Below are 21204 nucleotides of genomic sequence, written 5' to 3' on the forward strand. Positions count from 1 at the left end.
CATCCTCATTGCCTAGCATGGGTTTTAGCACATAAAAAAGATTGGGAAAGCCTTCATCAGTGAATAAGAGAAAGTGCATGAAGGAAAAGAAATGGGATAAAGAGAGGAGGAGACTTGAAGAGAGGGAAGGAAGGGGGCAGATAGATAGGGTGCTGGGATGAGCAAGAGAAAGAAGAGGAAGAGAATGGAGAAAAGGTGAAGTACATGGCCAACGTGGGATTATTTTTTTCCCCATCTGTAGAGCCAAATAGTAGACCTGGTACAGTGGGTATCAGGCTTTGGAATAAACCAGATGTGGGCTCATTTCCTGGTTCTTTCACTCAATGGCCATGTGCCTTTAGTGGGACTTCACCTCTTGGGCACTAATTTAATCAATTGTAGAATGATGATAATACTAGTTTCTTCTTCATGGGCATTTTAGAACTTAAGAATAGATGTTCGTTCTTAAGAGACCACACTGAAGAGAATGGAAAGTTGGAAATAGGGAGTGAAGGAGGAGGTTGATAGGCAGGGAAGGAGGCCCCTCTGGAGGTGGAAAAAGGCAGGACCACTTCTGCCTGGGGAGGGGAAGCCAACAACAAGCTGAAACCTAAGGAGAGGCTTGGAGAGAGCAGATGTCTTCTGGACTCCAGAGGACAAGGTTAGCTAAAGTGCCCAGGTTTAGTGAAGACCCTGTGGGAACCCCTGGGCTGTGGCTTCAATGTGCTTGACTCCATATACACTAAGGCTTAAAGAAGATCTTAAGGTTTTGAGTAAATGGTAATGCTAATCAAAATAGTAATATTGGTGTGGTAATAATAATAATGGCAATAAACATAATAATGATAATAAAAATACTATATTACTCATATGGTTGTGTTAAGATCTTGCAAAACTGGAGGTCCCTGAGAACAGACATTTAGTCCTGTTAATTAACCTATACCTAGTACCTAGAATACAGTTAGGCACAGAGTATGTGCTCAAGAAATTGTAAAACTTTTAAGAGTGCAGTGGTGGTGGTGGTAGTAGTAGTAGTAGTGGCGGTGGTAGTAGTAGTAGTAATTCTAAGATTGGTAATAATGTTTTGAGGCATTCCTGGTACTGAGGGAATGTCCTTTCTGAGGCCTGCTACCTTACTCTTCAGCTAGTGGCCAGTAAGGGGCCATAGAACAAATGGTTTCAGAAACATACCTTTAGTTGGTGTTCCTATCCAGTTGAGATATCTTGTGAGCTTCGTGGAGATGTAGGTCTTTCCTCGAGCTGGTAAACCCACCATGATCACCATTGTGGGGGAATTGGTAAACTGGGGTATTGACGCTGGAAAATAAACAACATCTCGAAAGCTTATCCCCAGGTTCCCATGACCTTCTGGTATCATATTAGAGGTGTAGAATTAGAAAAACATCCTTCCTACCATTGTAACAGCAACAACAATAACAAAAACCTGGACATCTTTTTTTAAAAGATTTTATTTATTTATTTATTCATGAGAGACAGAGAGAGAGAGAGAGAGAGAGAGGCAGAGACACAGGCAGAGGGAGAAGCAGGCTCCATGCAGGGGGCCTGACATGGGACTCGATCCTAGGTCTCCAGGATTCCACCCTGGGCTGAAGGTGGAGCTAAACCACTGAGCCACTGGGACTGCCAAACCTGGACATTTTCTAACTGACTTCTGAATTCATCAGAAAACTGAGATTACAATGTAAACAGCTAACCCCAAATCCGTAGAGATAGGCAGACATCTGCAGGGAGCAACACGGCCCAGGTATTTCCTTATCTTTCATAGATACTACTGCATAACATATAAACTCATAAAAAGACTCAGCTAAAAAATTTTTAATAAATTGTTAAAGATTGGTTGTGAGCTAGTATGAGAACGTGAAGCCCCTGGGGGCTGAAGAAATAGATGGTTTTGCATCCTCTAAGAATTCCATCAGGTGCTGACAGAGAAGACAGAAGAATCCTGAGATAGATGTCCTGTAGTTCTGGCTTGGAGAGGAAGACAGAAGAGCAGCCATTGCTGAAATTGTGCCCAGATCATTCTCCCTTTGTATTCTATGAAACAAAAACCTTAGTCTTCACAGAGAAAGGGAATGCAACTGTAGTTTGGGAGCACTAGTGGAAATTAACTGCAGCTGATAAAGAGGAATGGCCAACACTACTGAAATTCTGCCCAGACCCATCTACTCCATCTCCCCTAAAGAAAATAATCTTTAATCTGCAAGGAAGGGCAACAGAAACTGAGGACACTGGGAGAAACTCACCACAGCTGGAGAAGAATAATGGAAAAAATGCTATAGCCCAGGAGGCATAGGAATATGCACTAAGCCTACCATTATAGTTAGAGAAGAGGCAGGAACACATGGGAAGGTCACACCTCCAAGACTGAGGATAAGCCTGCCTAAGGCTGAGACTTAATTAGACTAACATAAAATGGCATTGGTCCCCTATTCCCTACTACCAGGTAAAATAATAGAAGACTGCATCTTCAAAGGATGCAAAAAATAATTGTCTCCCTCCAGAGAGTAACACAAAGGGAAGAATCAAGGCAAGAAAAAAATAGTCTGAAGAGACAAAGAAATAATCAGGATCAGACTCAGTTATGATACACATGTTGGAATTATCAGGCAGAGAATGTATAATAGCTAAGATTGATAAGTTAAAAGGTTTATTGGAAAAGGTAGACAACATGTAAGATCAGATAGATAATTTCAGTATGGGGATGGAAAGTATAAGAAAGAATCAAATGTAAATGCAAGAGAAAAAGCACAGTAATAGATCTTAAGGATGTCTTCAATGTTCTCATAAATGAACTTAACATAGCTAAGGAATCAATGAACTTGAAGATAGGTCAGTAGAAATTACACACCCTGAAATGCAGAGAAAAAATATTAAAAAAACAAACAAACAAAACAAAACAACCCAGAATAAAACATCCAAGAAATATGGGAAAGTATCAAATAGTGTAATATATATGTAATTTATAAATATCATGTACATATATGTATATACATGCAATATATATGTAATTAAAATAACAGGAGAAGAAGGAGATAATGGGAAAGAAGAAATACTTGAAGAGAGAATTGCCAAAAATTTTCAAAATTGAGTTATTGATTATAAACCACAGATTCAGGTATCTCAGAGAATACCAATCAGGATAAATAAAATATAAAAATGAACCACACCACACCTAGACATATCAAATTTAAACTGCAGAAAATCAGGCAAAAATAAAATACTGAAGAAGGCCGGGGAAAAGATGCAGTAGGAACACCTTATCTACAGAAGAACAAGGAGAATTATATTAGACTTCTTGTCAGAAGCCACATAAGCTAAAAGATAGTGAAATAAAAAATTTAAAGCTTTGAAAGTTAACAACAACTACAGTAACAAAAACAACAAAACCCACAGACCCTGCCAATCCAGAATTCTAAAGTAAGCAAAAATATCTTTCAAAAATAAAGGAAAAATAAATACTTTTATTTAAGACAAACAAAAACAGGAAATTCATCACACCAGACCTGTCATATAATAAATATTAAAGAATAATATTTAAGCAGAAAAGATGTGATATAGGTCAGAAAATTGGATCTACATCATTAAAGAAGAGCATTAGAAAAGGAATAAATTAAGGCAAAATACACCTTTTATTTTTCATATTATTAATTGTTCTAAAAGACAACTGACTGGCTAAAGTAATAATAGTAATAATGCATTGAGTGTTCATAGCATATATCAGAATGAAATAAGCACAAAAAAGACACAAGGAAAGAGAGGAAGAATCTAGGAATATTTCTGTTATAAAGGTACTTGTTCTACATATAAAGCAGTATAGTGTTATTTGAAGGTAAACCCAAATTATTTTCAAAATAGATTGTAAACTCCAGGGGAACCACTAAAAAAGTAAACACACACACACACACACACACAGAGAGAGATATATAGATGATAAGTAAACACAAGCAATAAAATGGGATCATAGGGGATCCCTGGGTAGATCAGCGGTTTAGCACCTGCCTTCAGCCCAGGGTGTGATCCTGGAGTCCCGGGATCGAGTCCCACGTCGGGCTTCCTGCATGGAGCCTGCTTCTCCCTCTGCCTCTCTCTCTCTCTCCCTGTGTCTCTCATGAATGAATAAATAAAATTTAGAATATATAAATAATAATAATAAATTGCAACTGCCCTTTCTCCAACACATGCTTTAAAAAAATGGGATAATAGAAAATGCTCAAATAAAATAAGAGAAAGCAAAAAAAAAGATAAAAAAAAGAAACAAAGAGGTCTGGGAAGATGGTGGTGGAGTAGGAAGACTCTAGGCTTGGCTTGTCCCACAAATACAACTAGATAACAATCATATCATCCTAAATAATCACCAAATCAACGTGGAACCTGGCAGAATAAACTCCACAACTAAAGGTAGAGAAGAGACCATATCAAAGAAGGTAAAAAAAATGTGGAGACACATCTTGGGAGAGAAACAGATATGGCCACCATGGTGGAAAGGAACTGCAGTTGCAGAAAAAGGCAAGAGATAGGCTGGCACACAGGGGAGCCCACAAGAGGCAAACAAACCCCCATGGAAATTGGCTTGGAAAGTGAAAGGGGCTGAATTTTGTGAGTTCTTGCAACAACTAGGGTTAAAAGTCTGGAGATTTAAAGGCCAGCAGCATTGGCTCAGGGAAAGCACAGAGAGCATTAGGATGCTCTTAGAGAGAAAGCTGGGCAAACAGCCTGTGGACATACAACTTGAAAATAGCAATCTGAAGAGTGCCTGGGGAATACAATGAGGAAATTATTTGCTCCTCTTCGAGTGGTAGCATTCACGGAAAAACCCATCTGGGAACAAAATGAATGGCAGGCACCATTCCTGCCTCCCAACACTTTAGGAACGGGACCACTTGTGGGACCCAACCAACGCTTACATTTGCTTCCCAACTAGCTTTTGCCAAGCCCTCCCCCGCCTCTGGTGGAACTTCCCTTCCCAGTCATGCTTGCCTCGGTTCCATTGTGGCAGGCTTCTTCTCCTAGAAGACCAGCCCAAATCCCTGCCCACATTTCATCCCTCCAGCCAGGAGTTTTGTGGGGCCTCAGTTCTGGCAGCAATGTTAAAAGCATAAGCAGACCAGAACATACCTAGTTAAAACTTGCCACACTCAGACCAGGTACCAAATATTGCCCACAACAGGGAAAGAGAGCCTCTGTAGATGACTGGCCTGAAGGATAAAGCAGTCAGGACACAATGGCAGAGCACATGCAGCACAAATTGGAGACATGCTCTGAAGCACTAGGCCCTGGGGAATAGGGGACACTACATTAAAGGGTATTACAGGAGCTCTTCTTCATCAGGTGATTATCCTCAAGAACAAGAGAAGTAGCTGACATTCCTTACATATAGGAACATGCATAAGGACTTAGACAAAAGACAGAAAAAATTATTCCAAATGAAAGAACTAGAGAAGGTCACGACCAGAAGTCTAAGCAAAAGAGATATAAGTGACATGCCTGACAGAGAATTTAAAGTAATGATTATAAAAATACACACTGGACTTAAGAAAACACTGGAAGTCACTAGAGAGAACCTTAACACAGAGATAAGGAATAACATAAGAGAGATAAAGGGTTCAATAAGGGAAATGAGAAACACACTTGATAGAATGAACAGCAGACTGGAAAAAACAGAAGAATAAATTAGTGATCTAGAAGACAGAGTAACAAAGTAATCAGGCTGAATGAAAGAGAGAAAAAAAATAATTATGTAAAATGAGAATAGACTTAGGGAACTGAGAGACTCCATCAAACATAATAACATTCATATTATAGGGATCCTAGAAGAAGAAAGAGAAAAATGGGCAGAAAATTTACTTGAAGAAATAATAGCTTAAAAAATTCCCTAATCTGAAGAAGGAAATAAATATCCAGATCCAGGAGGCACAGTGATGCTCCAACAAAATCAGTAAAGCATATCCACACCAAAACATATGGTAATTAAAATGACAAAATATAGTGATGCTTACAGACAGCAAGTCAAAATAAGACAATTACATACAAGGGAAATCCCATAAGGCTATAAGTAGACTTTTCAGCAGAAACCTTGTAAGACAAAGGGAATGAAGTGATATATTCAAATTGATGAATGGGAAAAATATACAGCTAAATTACTCTAACCAGCAGGGCTATCATCCAGAATAGAAGGAGAGATAAAGTTTCTCAGACAAACAAAAACTAAAGGAGTTTATTATCACTAAACCAGCCTGCAAGAAATATTAAAAGGAACAATTTGAGTAGAAAGGAAGGATTATAAATGAGTATATGAAGGTAGGAAACACAAATGCAGTAAAAATGAACACTTCAGTAAAAAATCAGTTAAGGAACTCAGAAAATAAAAGGTTTTAAAATATGGCACCATATACCTAAAACATGAGAAGGACAGGAATAATGAGTTCAAACTTAAATGACCATCAACTTAATATAGACTGTTATATACAAGAGATTTTCTATACAAACTTAACTGTAACCATAAACCAAACACACTAATATGTATACAAATAATGAAGAGAAAGAAACCCAAATGTATTACTAAGGAAAACCAGCAAATCATGAAAGAAAGAATGATCAGAGAAAAATTACAGAAACAACCACAAAACAAGTAATAAAATGGCAATAAATACATGTATATATCAATAATTACTTAGAATGTAAATGGACTAAATGTCCCAATAAAAAGACAGGCTAATACAATGGATTACAAAGCAAGATCTATCTAGATGCAGTCCACAGGAGATGCTTTTTAGACTTAGAGATACCTGCAGATTGAAACTAGGGGAATGGAGAAACATATATCATACAAATGGATGTTAAAAGAAGGCTAGAGGAGCAATAATTGTATCAGATAAACTAGATTTTAAAACAAAGACTGTCACAAGAGACAAAGAAGGATACTGTGTAGCTAAATGGAGACAATCCAACAAGAAGATATAACAATTATAAATATTTATGCATCCAAATGTGAGCACTCAAATACAAAAAAAAACCAGATTAAAACAAACATAAAGAAACTAATTGGTAGTAATGCAATAATAGTAGATAGGGGATCTTAATATTCCGCTTACATCAATGAACAGATAATCTAAACAGAAAATGAACGAGGAAACAAAGGTTTTTTTTTTTTTTTGAAACAAAGGTTTTGAATGACACATTATACAACATGGATTTAACAGATATATTCAGAACATTCCATCTTAAAACACAACACACATTTTTTTTCAAGTGCACATGAAACATTATCCAGAATAGATCACATATTAGGCCATAAAACCAGTCTCAACAAATCAAAAAAAAAAAAAAACAAAATCATACCATGTATCTTTTCTGACCACAACATTATGAAACCAGAAATCAATCACAAGAAAAAAATTTATAAAGACCACAAATACATGAAGGTTAAATAACATACTACTAAACATGAATGGGTAAAACAAGAAATCAAAAAGTACATAGAAACAATTGAAAATGAAAACAAATGGTCCAAAACATTTTGGATGCAGCCAAAGCAGTTCTAAGAGTGAAGTTTATGGCAATAGAGACCTACCTCCAGAAGCAAGAAAAATCTCAAATGATCTTACACCTAAAGTTAGAACAAGGTAGAAGAAGAAAAACAAAGAGCACCTAGCTGGCACAGTCAGTAAAGCATTTGACTCTTGATCTCAGGGTCATGAATTTGAGTCCCATGTTGGGGTAGAGATTAATTAACAGAGTTTTTAAAAAGATAAAAATATTATTTTTTCAAATATTTTATTTATTTATTCATGAGAGACAGAGAGAGGCAGAGACATAGGCAGAGGGAGCAGCAGGCTCTTCACAGGGAACCTGATGTGGGACTTGATCCCCAGACCCTGGGATCATGCCCTGAGCTGAAGGATGACACTCACGCGCTGAGCCACCCAGGCATGCCCCAAAATATTCTTAAAAAAGAAAAAGAACAACAAATAAAACCCCAAAGCAACAGAAACAAGGGAATAATAAAGATTGGAGCAGAAATAAATGGTATAGAAACTAAATAAATGGTAGAACATATCCTTGAAACCAGGAAATGGTTCCTTAAAAAAAATTAATAAAATTGATAAACCTGTAGCCAGACTTATCAAGCAACAATAGGAAGGGACACAAAGAAAACTACAAATGTAGGGGATAAATAACAATCAACGCTTAAGAAATACAATCATAAGAGAATATTATGTAAAATTATATGCCAACAAATGGGACAACATAGAAGAAATGGATAAATTATAAGAAATATATAACCTTCCAAAACTGAAAAGGACCAAATAGAAAATTTGAAAAGACTAATTACCAGCAATGATATTGAATCAGTAATCAAAAAACTCTCAACAAACAAAAGTCCAGGACCTGACAGTTTCACACGTGTATTCTACCAAACATTAAAGGATTAATACCCATTCTTCTCAAGCTATTCCAAAAAATAGAAGAGGAAGGAAAACTTTCAAATTTATTCTATGAGGCCTGAATCAGCCTGATAAAAAATTATATATAGACACCACAAAAAAAAGAGAATTACAGGCCAATATCTCTGATGAACATCGGCACAAAAATCCTCAACTAAATACTAGCAAACTGAATCCAACAATGCACTAAAAAGTCATTCATCACCATCAAGTGGGATTTATTCCCAGTATGCAAGAGTGGATAAGTATTCATAAATCAATCAACATGATACACCACATCAATAAGAAAGGATAAACATCTTATGATCATTTCAATAGATGTAGAAAAAGTATTTGACAAAGTACAACATCTATTCATGATGAAAGCTCTAAACAAAGTAGGTTTAGAGTGAATATATCTTAACATATTAAAGGCCATGTATGAAAAACCCATAGTAAACATCATACTGAACGGGGAAAAACTGAGAACTTTTCCCCTAAACTCAGGAACAAGGGAAGGAGGTACACTCTCACTTTTATTCAACATAGTACTGGAAGTCTGAGCCACAGCAATTAGGCAACAAAAAGAAGTAAAAGGTATCCAGAATGGTAAGGAAAAAGTAAAACTTCCACTATATGCTGATGATATGTTACTATATATAGAATACCCAAAAAACTCCACCAAAAAACTACTACTAGAACTGATAAATGAATTCAGTAAAGTCCCACAGGATACAAAACTTTAAAAAGATTTTATTTATTTATTCATGAGAGACACAGAGAAAGAGGGAGGCACAGACACAGGCAGAGGGGGAAGCAAGCTCCATGCAGGAAGCCTGATGTGGGACTCGATCCTGGGACTCCAGGATCATGCCCTGCACCGAAGGCAGGCACTAAGCTACTGAGCCACCCAGGGATCCCCACAATATACAAAATTAATGTGAAGAAATCTGTTGCATTTCTATACACCAATAATGAAACAGCAGAAAGGAAATTTGAGAAAACAATCCCATTTAAAACTGCACCAATAATTATTATTTTATATCTAGGAATAAACCTAATCAAAGAGGTGAATGAAGTATACTCTGAGAACTATAAACACTGATGAAAGATATTGAAGATGACACAAAGAAATAAAAAGACATTCCATGCTCATCAATTGGGAGAACAAATATTGTTAAAATTTCCATATCACCGTAAGCAATCTATGCATTTACTGCAATTCCTATCAAAATATGAACAGCATTTTTCACAGATTAGAAGAAAAGAATCCTAAAATTTATATGGAATCACAAAAGGCCCTAAATAGACAAAGCAATTTGGAAAAAGGAAAACAAAGCTGGAGGCATCATAATTCTGTATATCAAGTTATATTACAAAGCTATGGTCATCAAAACAGTATAGTAGCGGCACAATAATAGAGATAGATCAATGGAACAGAATAGAAAACCCAGAAATATGGTCGATTACTCTCACAAAGCAGGAAAGGATATCCAGTGGGAAAAAGTCATCTCTTCAACAAACAGTGTTGGGGAAACTGGTCAGCTATATGCAAAAGAATGATATTGTACCACTTGCACCACACACAAAGATAAATTGCAAATGGATTAGAGATCTAAATGTGAGATGTGAAACCATAAAAATCATAGAAGAGTGCACCGGCAGTGAGGTTTCTGACATCAGCCATAGCAATATTTTTCTATGATATGTCTTTTGAGGCATGGAAAATAAAAGCAAAAATAAACAACTATTGGGACTACAAAAAATTATAAAGCTTCTGCAACAGTGAAGGAAACAATCAACAAAACTAAGAGTCAACCTACTGAGTGGGAGAAGATATTTGCAAATGACATATCTATTAAAGGGTTGGCATCCAAAATATACAAATAACTTATACAAATCAATACCTGAACACCAAATAATCTAATTACAAAATAGGCAGAGGACATGCCCAGATGTTTCTTCAAAGAAGACATCTAGATGGCCAACAGGCAAATAAAAAAAAGATGCTCAACCTCACTCATCATTAGGGAGATGCAAGTAAAAACTGCAATGAGTTATCACCTCACCCCTGTCAGATTGATTAAAATTAAGAACAGAGGAAATGGGGTGCCTGCGTGGATCAGTGGATGAACATCTGCCTTCAGCTCAGGTTGTGATCCCGGGATTCTGGGATCAAGTCCCACATCAGGCTCACAGCAGGAAGTCTGCTTCTCCCTCTGCCTGTGTCTCTGCCTCTCTCTCTGTGTCTCTCATGAATAAATAAATAAAATCTTTTTTTTCTTAAAGAACAGAGGAAACAACAGGTGTTGGTGAGGATGTGGAGAAAGGGGAACACTCTTACACTGTTGGTGGGAATGCTAATTTGTGCAACCACTGTGGAAACCAGAATGGAGGTTACTCAAAAGCTAAAAATAGAACTATTCTTTTATCTGGTAATCACATACTGAGTACTTCCAAAATACAAAAAAAAAAAAAAACACAAAAAACCCCCACCAATTCAAATGGATACATACACCCCTGCATTTGTAGCAGCATTATTTATGATAGCCAAATTATGGAAGCAGCCCCAGAGTCCATCGACTGATGAATGAATAAAGAAGATGCTGTATGTGTATGTATATGTATATGTGTATCTATATCTATCTGTCTATAACGGAAAATCATTTAGCCATTAAAAAAATGAAATCTTGCCATTTGCAATGACATGAATGGAGCTAGAGAGTATAATGCTAAGAAAAAGAAGTCAGAGAAAGACAAATACTATATGATTTCACTCATGTGGAATTTAAGAATCAAAGCAAATGAGCAGAGGAAAAGGGAGAAAGTGAAAGAGAGACCAAGGAACAGACTCTTAACTATTGAGAACAAACCGATGGTTACCAGAGGGGAGATGGGTGGGGGGTATGGGTGAAATAAGTGATGGGGATTAAGGAGGGCACTTATGATGATCACTAGGTGATGTATAGAATTGTTGAATCACTATATTGTACACCTGAAGCTAATATAACACTGTATGTTAACTATTCTGGAATTAAAATAAAATCTTAACAAATAAAAAGGAAATGATACCAGAAGGGAGCTAGAGTGTGGGAAACTATGACAGAAATGTTAAACATCTGGATAAATGTATTTTCTGAATCTTAGAGTCCTTTGAAACATGCAAGCAAAAAATAATAGGGTTAGGGTTAGGGTTAGGGTTAGGGTTAGGGTTAGGGTTAGGGTTAGAGAAAATCCTTAAAGCAGCAGGAGACAAGAGATCCCTAACTTATAGGGAGAGAAATAGTAGATTAACAGCAGACCTCTACACAGAGACCTGGCAGGCCAGAAAGGGCTGGCAGGTTATATCCAGGGTCCAAAATGAGAAGACCATGCAGCCAAGAATACGTTATCCAGCAAGGTTCTCATTCAGAATAGAAGGAGAGATAAAGAGCTTCCACGATAGGTAGAAACTGAAAGAATATGTGACCACCAAACCAGCTCTGCAAGAAATATTAAGGGGGGCACTGTATAAGAAACAGGAAGTCCAAAGAAATAATCCACAAAACCAAGGACTGAATAGGTATTATGATGACAATAAATTCATATCTTTCGATAGTAACTCTGAACGTGAATAGGCTAAATGATACCATGAAACACACAGGGTTTCAGACTGGATAAAAAAGCAAGACCCATCTATTTGCTGTCTACAAGAGACTCATTTGAGACCTAAGGACACTTACATCCTGAAAATGAAAGGGTGGAGAACCATTTACCATTCAAATGGTCCTCAACAAAAAGCAGGGGTAACCATCCTCATATCAGATAAATTAAAGTTTATCCCAAAGACGGTAGTAAGAGATGAAGAGGGAAACTAATTCATACTTAAAGGACCTATCCAACAAAAGAAACTAACAATCATGAATATTTATGACCCTAATGTGGGAGCTGCCAAGTATATCAATCAATTACTAACCAAAGTTAAGACATACTTAGATAATAATACACATATACTAGGAGACTTCAACACGGTACTTTCTGCAAATGACAGATATTCTAAGCACAACATCTCCAAAGAAACAAGAGCTTTAAATGATACACTGGGCCAGATGGATTTCACAGATATTTACAGAACTTTACATGCAAACGCAACTGAATACACATTCTTCTCAAGTGTACATGGAACTTTCTCCAGAATAGACCACATACTCGGTCACAAATCAGGTCTTAACCAATGCCAAAAGATTGGGATTGTCCCCTGCATATTTTCAGACCATAATGCTTTGAAACTAGAACTCAGTCATAAGAAGAAATTTGGAAGAAATTCAAACACGTGGAAGTTAAAGACCATCCTGCTAAAAGATGAAATGGTCAACCAGAAAATAAGAGAATTAAAAAGATTCATGGAAACTAATGAGAATGAAGATACAACTGTTCAAAATCTTTGAGATACACCAAAAGCAGTCCTGAGAGGGAAATCCATTGCAATACAAGCATCCCTCAAAAAATTGGAAAAAACCGCAAATACACAAGCTAACCTTGCACCTAAAGGAGCTAGAGAAAAAACAGCAAATAGATCCTACACCCAGCAGAAGAGAGTTAATAAAGATTCGAGCAGAACTCAATGAAATTGAGACCAGAAGAACTGTGGAACAGACTAACAAAACCAGGAGTTGGGGAGGAGGGACAAGATGGCGGAAGAGCAGGGTCCCCAAATCGCCTGTCCCCACCAAATTACCTAGATAACCTTCAAATCATCCTGAAAATCTACGAATTCGGCCTGAGATGTAAAGAGAGACCAGCTGGAATGCTACAGTGAGAAGAGTTCGCGCTTCTATCAAGGTAGGAAGACGGGGAAAAAGAAATAAAGAAACAAAAGACCTCGGAGGGGGAGGGGCCCCGCGAGGAGCCGGGCTGAGGCCGGGGCGAGTGTCCCCAGGACAGGAGAGCCCCGTCCCGGAGAAGCAGGAGCGGCACCAACCTTCCCGGGCGGAAAGGGGCTCGCAGGGAGTTAGAGCAGGACCCAGGAGGGCGGGGATGCCCTCGGGCTCCCTGGGACACTAACAGACACCTGCGCGCGCAGGAGAGTGCGCCGAGCTCCCTAAGGGCTGCAGCGCGCACTGGAGCAGCTCGGAGGGGCTCGGGAGCGGCTCCAGGGAGGGAGCTGCAGGGCGGGAGCGCAAATCCAACAGCGCAGGCCAGGAGCACAGGGCACCGGGACACAGCCCAGGATCCGGCCTCCCCCGGGACAGGCAGAGGCCGGGAGGGCCCAGGACAGCGAGGACGCTCCTGCCCCGAGCTGAGCAGATCAGCAGCCCCGCCCCGGAGCCTCCAGGCCCTGCAGACGGAGAGCCGAGAGCCCCGAGCCCCGTAGTTCCTGCGGAGGCTGAATCCAGGCTTCCAGAGTTGCCATAGCATCTGCGGCTGTTCCTCCTGGGGCCTCACGGGGTAAACAACCCCCGCTGAGCCCTGCAGCAGGCAGGGGCAGAGCAGCTCCCCCAAGTGCTAACACCTGAAAATCAGCACAGCAGGCCCCTCCCCCAGAAGACCAGCTAGACGGACCAGTGATACTCCCCCGTGTTCCAATACAACTTGTTTTTGGCCACTCTGCACTGAGCAAAATGACTAGAAGGAAAACCTCACCTCAAAGAAAGAATCAGAAACAGCCCTCTTTCCCACAGAGTTACAAAATCTGGATTACAATTCAATGTCAGAAAGCCAATTCAGAAGCACTATTATACAGCTACTGGTGGCTCTAGAAAAAAGCATTAAGGACTCACGAGACTTCATGACTGCAGAATTTAGATCCAATCAGGCAGAAATTAAAAATCAATTGAATGAGATGCAATCCAAACTAGAAGTCCTAACGACGAGGGTTAACGAGGTGGAAGAACGAGTGAGTGACATAGAAGACAAGTTAATGGCAAAGAGGGAAACTGAGGAAAAAAGAGACAATCAATTAAGGGACCATGAAGACAGATTAAGGCAAATAAATGACAGTCTAAGGAAGAAAAACCTACGTTTAATTGGGGTTCCCGAGGGCGCCGAAAGGGACAGAGGGCCAGAATATGTATTTGAACAAATCCTAGCTGAAAACTTTCCCAATCTGGGAAGGGAAACAGGCATTCATATCCAGGAAATAGAGAGATTCCCCCCCTAAAATCAATAAAAACCGTTCAACACCTCAACATTTAATAGTGAAGCTTGCAAATTCCAAAGATAAAGAGAAGATCCTTAAAGTAGCAAGAGACAAGAAGTCGCTGACTTTCATGGGGAGGAATATTAGGGTAACAGCAGACCTCTCCACAGAGACCTGGCAGGCCAGAAAGGGCTGGCAGGATATATTCAGGGTCCGAAATGAGAAGAACATGCAACCAAGAATACTTTATCCAGCAAGGCTCTCATTCAAAATGGAAGGAGAGATAAAGAGCTTCCAAGACAGGCAGGAACTGAAAGAATATGTGACCTCCAAACCAGCTCTGCAAGAAATTTTAAGGGGGACTCTTAAAATTCCCCTTTAAGAAGAAGTTCAGTGGAACAATCCACAAAAACAAGGACTGAATAGATATCATGATGACACTAAACTCCTATCTGTCAATAGTAACTCTGAACGTGAACGGGCTTAATGACCCCATCAAAAGGCGCAGGGTTTCAGACTGGATAAAAAAGCAGGACCCATCTATTTGCTGTCTACAAGAGAGAGACTCATTTTAGACAAAAGCACACCTACAACCTGAAAATAAAAGGTTGGAGAACCATTTACCATTCAAATGGCTCTCAAAATATACCCTAAAAACTATAGAACACTTCTGAAAGAAATTGAGGAAGACACAAAGAGATGGAAAAATATTCCATGCTCATGGATTGGCAGAATTAATATTGTGAAAATGTCAATGTTACCCAGGGCAATTTACACGTTTAATGCAATCCCTATCAAAATACCATGGACTTTCTTCAGAGACTTAGAACAAATTATTTTAAGATTTGTGTGGAATCAGAAAAGACCCTGAACAGCCAGGGGAATTTTAAAAAAGAAAACCATATCTGCGGGAATCACAATGCCAGATTTCAGGTTGTACTACAAAGCTGTGGTCATCAAGACAGTGTGGTACTGGCACAAAAACAGACATATAGATCAATGGAACAGAATAGAGAACCCAGAAGTGGACCCTGAACTTTATGGTCAACTAATATACGATAAAGGAGGAAAGACGATCCACTGGAAGAAAGACAGTCTCTTCAATAAATGGTGCTGGGAAAATTGGACATCCACATGCAGAAGTATGAAACTGGACCACTCTCTTGCACCATACACAAAGATAAACTCAAAATAGATGAAAGATCTAAATGTGAGACAAGATTCCATCAAAATCCCAGAGGAGAACTCAGGCAACACCCTTTTTGAACTTGGCCACAGTAACCGGAGAAGGACAAACATTGTATGTTCTCATTCATTTGGGGAATATGAATAACAGTGAAAGGGAATATAAGGGAAGGGAGAAGAAATGTGTGAGAAATATCAGAAAGGGAGACAGAACATAAAGACTTCTAACTCTGGGAAATGAACTAGGGGTGGTGGAGGGGGAGGAGGGCGGGGGGTGGGGGTGAATGGGTGACGGGCACTGAGGGGGACACTTGACGGGATGAGCACTGGGTGTTATTCTGTATGTTGGTAAATTGAACACCAATAAAAATTAATTTATAAAAAAAATAAATGACAAATACCCACCATTTGCTTCAACGTGGTTAGAACTGGAGGGTATTATGCTGAGTGAAATAAGTCAATCGGAGAAGGACAAACATTATATGGTCTCATTCATTTGGGGAATATTAAAATAGTGAAAGGGAATAAAGTGGTAAGGAGAGAAAAATGAGTGGGAAATATCAGTGAGGGTGACAGAACATGAGAGACACATAACTCTGGGAAAGGAACAAGGGGTAGTGGAAAGGGAGGTGGGCAGAGGGTTGGGGGGACTGGGTGATGGGTCCTGACAGGATGAGTAGCGGTTGTTATGCTATATGTTGGCAAATTGAACTCCAATAAAACAAAACATACAAAAAAACCGCAACCAATGTTTTCGAAACTATAGGATTAGATACACCAAGCAGATATTAAGGTAAATAAAAGTAATGTCATAATATCAGAAAAAAAATTTGTTTTTAGGCAAAATGTCAAAAATACCAAGTTTCTAGAAATATTTTCCTTACACTTTGATAAAATATTAATTTCACCAGGAACATATAGCAGTTGTAAATTTTTTTTAATTAGTTATATAGCTTCAAAATTGACAGAGTTACAAGGAGACATCAACACATTTTTCATCTCAACAAGTAGAGAATACCTCAGAAGTATGTTTAGAACATTTGAGCAAGATTAACAAACGTGACTTGACATATATACTATAGCAAACCCAACTGTAAAATGTATATTTTTTTCAAGTGCTTATGGAATGCTTACCAAAAATGGCCTTTTGTTGGTCCATGAAGCAAATATAAATATGTTTCAAAGAACTGAAATAATAAGAAGTACAAGAATGAAAAAAAAAAGGATGCCTAGGTGGCTTAGTGGTTGAGCATCTGCCTTTGGCTCAGGGCATGATCCTGAAGTCCTGGGATAGAGTCCCACTTTGGGCTCCCAGCATGGAGCCTCCTTCTCCCTCTGCCTGTGTCTCTGCCTCTGTGTGTGTGTGTGTCTCTCATGAATAAATAAGTAAAAGCTTTAAAAAAAATTAAAAAGAATTACAAGAATGTAATCAAGAATGTAATCAAACTGGAAATGGCAGGGGCATTGATCTGCCAAAATGGAAGCTGGTGGGTTGACTGGCTCCAAATTCCTGGAGCCCTCCTGCTGTGTTAGGCATTAACCCTTTAGTTGCTAAATGGTGGTTAGTAGGTCCCAGCAGTCCTAGATAAAGGGATGAAGTGCCCAGGGAAATGGGGTACCTGGTGGGGAAACTAAGAAAGCCAGGAACAGTGTTTATTTACCAAACAATCTAGAAATAATTTAAAAGTCATTATGTCCACACAATCATGAATCTGAGGAATATCAGTCCTATTTTTTAATCATTCTTATTTAATAGGTAAATTATAGCACCTGATGCTTATAACTCAAAAAAAACGAAAGTCTGAAAATTAATGAGCTGAGCACTTAACTCCAGAAAGTAAAAAAAAAAAAAGAAAGTGAAAGAAATAGAATAATGATAAGAAAAATATTGTTAAAAAAAAGAAAAAAAAAGAAAAATATTGTTAAATGGGAAACAAAGACATAACAGAAAAGTAAAGAGTCAAAAGTTGATTATTTTTAAAAACTTGTAAAAGTGAAAAACTTTTGGTAAGATTGATCAAAACGAAAATGAGAAGATACCGATAAACAATATTAGAACAAAAGAGAGGCTATAACTGCAAATACAACAGAGATTTAAAAAATCCTAAGTGGGACATCTGGGTGGCTCATTGGTTGAGCTTCTGCCTTTGGCTCAGGAAGTGGTCCAGGGGTTTTGTTTTTTTTTTTTTTTTTTTTTTTGAATACACGGTAAGTCTTTATTACAAACCAAACCTTCCTCACATTGATGCTAGGCAGCCCTAAATGCATGGATGTTTTATTTTCCAAAATATCATCAGTAAATCAGCTGGTTTGAACTTGCAACACATTTTTCTGTAGAAACAATATTGTAAATCATGGTTTGTTTCAGAAACTTGTCTGAAAAACCCTATTGAAACTATAATGCAGCTCTATATCTGAAGTTAAAATCATACATAGAGAAAACATCTTTTTCTTTTCCTTTTTTTGTATACACCATAAATATAATTAGGCAAATGGGAGAGACAAAATAACCTTCAGTAGATACAATAATTTTTAAATGTGTTGAATTAGAGAAAACTAAGCCAAATGGAAAACATGTCTTCAGTTAAATGGGTTTTTAGATTTGCTTTTGGATGTTAGCAATTGAGAAAAATTAAATTTATTTTGGGAGTGATAAAATAAATGGAGAGATGTGAAGACTAACAGGAATTTGTGGGCAGTCTCAGAGTCTTTGAATATTTGTTGTAATTTTCTTTTCATTTAATTTTTATTTTAATACTTTTTACTTTTTCCCTTGGTATTTATAGATTGCCAACACCAACAATTAAGTCAGTTTTATTTATTTGAATTATAATTAAAGCATATGTTTTTATTTGAAAGCACCAAACTTCTCTAACTGCCTCTCCTAATTTTTCATGTTTAAAGGTTCTTCTGAACTCCTTTAGATTAATTTCTCTATTTTACTGCATTATATTTTTCTTATTATTATTAATATTTTTTGCTTACTTCCTTTTTTTGTACTTCTACAGATATACACCAAATAGAGCTTTATTGAAAATATGTATTCATAGATCAATGGAACAGAATAGAGAATCCAGAAGTGGACCCTCAACTTTATGGTCAACTAATATTCTATAAAGGAGGAAAGACTATCCACTGGAAGAAAGACAGTCTCTTCAATAAATGGTGCGGTGTTTTGGGATTGAGTCCCACATCAGGCTTCCTGCATAGAACCTGCTTCTTCCTCTGCCTGTGCCTCTGCCTCTGTCTCTCTGTATCTTTCATGAATAAATAAATAAAACCTTTAAAAAAATAAAAAATAAAAAATCCAAAGATAAGAACTTCAAGCAAATAAATTTTAAAAGTAAAATGAAAGAGAAAAATTCGTAGAAAACCATAACTTAAAAATATTGACAAGTAGAAACAGCAAACTGGAATGATTCTATAACTATTTTTTAAAATTGCATCAGTTAAAATTTTCTTATAAAGAAGATAGCAGGCTCAGATGTTTTTATCTGGAAGCTGTGTCAAATATTTAAAGAACACATAGTTTCTTGGATGACCTGTATCAGAAAATAGAATGAAAGGAAATAATTTGTACTTCATTTTATGCCGCCAAAATCAAATAGAGAAACATGAGAACCATGGAAAAATTACAAACCAAGCTCATTCATGAACAAAATGCCAAATTCCTAAATAAAATATTAATGAACTAAATCCAGCAGTTTTTATTTATCCTAGGACTGTGAGATCAGTTCAACACAAGAAAAACCTGTAATGTAATTCACATTAACAAATTAAAATAGAAAATTAACATGTCATCTTAAGAAATATAGAAAAGATTTTTAATAAAGTTCAAAGTCTACTTATTAAAAACATCATATTGGAAAACTCAGAATAAACTGGAACTTCCAGTGCACCTGGGTGGATCAGTGGTTGAGCGTCTGCCTTTGGCTCAGGTCTTGATCCCGGAGTCCTGGGATTGAGTCCTGCATCAGGCTCCCCATGGGGAGCCTGCTTCTTCCTCTGCCTCTTTCTGCGTTTCTCATGAATAAATAAAAAATCTTTAAAAAATTAACTGGAACTTCCTTAACCTGTTAAATAGTATCTACAAAAAACAACTGCAAATTTACTCAATGGTGAAACTTTAAAAACATTCTCTTTAGGGATGCCTGGGTGGCTCAGTCATTTAAGCAGTTAAGCTCTGCCTTTGGCTCAGGTCATGATCCCGGGGTCCTGGGATCAAGCCCCACATATGGTTCCCTGCTCAGTAGGGAGCCTGCTTCTCCATCTCCCTCTGCTGCTCCCCTTGCTTCTGTTCTCTCTCAAGCTCTCTCTTGCTGTCAAATAAATAAATAAAATCTTAAAAAAAAAACATTCTCCTTAAAATTATGATCAACATAACAATACACACTATTAACATTTCTATTCAGCATTGTACTTAAAATGGTGTGTTTGAGGTGAGAGGTCCTAGGAGTACAGTAATATAAGAAAAAAAGATACAAAAATATAAATATGAGAGGTGAAAAAGAAAACTATCATTAACATATAAGTTATCAAAATTAATAAGAAAGTTAATGAGGTTATCTAGTTACAAATGCAATAGACAGTAACTACAATTATATTTGCATACATTAGCAATAAACTGCTATGAAATGTAATTTTCTAAAAAGGTATTGTTTACAATAGCAACAAGAAATAAAGAAATTTCTTATAATGATGCACAAGTCCTTTCAAATCATAAAACTTCACTCAAATTACATGAAAAGATTTTTAAAAGATGGAGAGATATACTGTGTTTACAGAAGACCCAATGTCACAAAGTCATTAACTCCACCTTAAATTGATCTACAGATTGAATGCAATTCCAATCAAAATCCCCAGATTTTGTCTGTGTGTATAACTTGAAAAGCTAATTACAAAATTTATGTGGGCAAAAATTTTTACTGCAGTATTGTTCATAACCAAAAACTTGAAACTACCTAATTGTGCACCAACAGTAAAATGGATAAACAAACCATGAGATTTCACAAAAGGTAGTACTACACAGCAAGGAGAATAAATACAACTACATGCAACAATAATATAGATGGCACACAAAACACAACATTGAATGAGAAAACAAGTCCAGATGAACATCCACAGTTTTCCAAGCACTTTATACATATTAATGCACTTAATTCTCAGAACATCATTGATTGTGTTAATCTCCTCACCCATTGTCCCCTTTGGGACCAGGCAGTTCTAAAAAGGATGCTCCAAGCAAAAGGTAATTCAGATCTTTCAGTGGTAAATAGACTCCTCAGCAAGGGAGGTGAGACAGACTTTGCCTAGGGCAAGATATGGCAATCACTAGGTTTATTGTCTCTGTGGTCTGACATAATTCAGTCAATCACTAATGAGAGACTGTCTTAGGCACACAGAGTCCACGCTTGCCTATGGTGAGTAGTAGGGTGAGTGGAAGTACAGCATTAAACATATGCTATGTGCCAGGTTCTG

General features: G+C 37.6%; 1 protein-coding gene across 6 annotated transcripts in view; it reads right to left on the bottom strand.

Moving 5' to 3' along the window:
- PFKFB1 (6-phosphofructo-2-kinase/fructose-2,6-biphosphatase 1) overlaps positions 1-21204 on the bottom strand; it is a 72852-nt gene that overhangs the window by 44228 nt on the left and 7420 nt on the right. For 3 of the 6 annotated variants that reach the window (XM_055337959.1, XM_055337963.1, XM_055337964.1), the window contains exons 2-3: positions 19626-19741; positions 1171-1296 (exon numbers count right to left, since the gene is read on the bottom strand). In XM_055337959.1, coding sequence (XP_055193934.1) covers positions 1171-1296; positions 19626-19741 — 242 coding nt within the window. Of the gene's footprint in view, positions 1-1170; positions 1297-19625; positions 19742-21204 lie in introns of those variants that run through there. The other 3 variants (XM_055337962.1, XM_055337965.1, XM_055337961.1) reach the window with 1 other exon arrangement.

The sequence above is a fragment of the Nyctereutes procyonoides genome, unplaced genomic scaffold (genome assembly GCF_905146905.1).
Source record: "Nyctereutes procyonoides isolate TBG_1078 unplaced genomic scaffold, NYPRO_anot_genome, whole genome shotgun sequence".
NCBI lineage: Eukaryota > Metazoa > Chordata > Mammalia > Carnivora > Canidae > Nyctereutes > Nyctereutes procyonoides.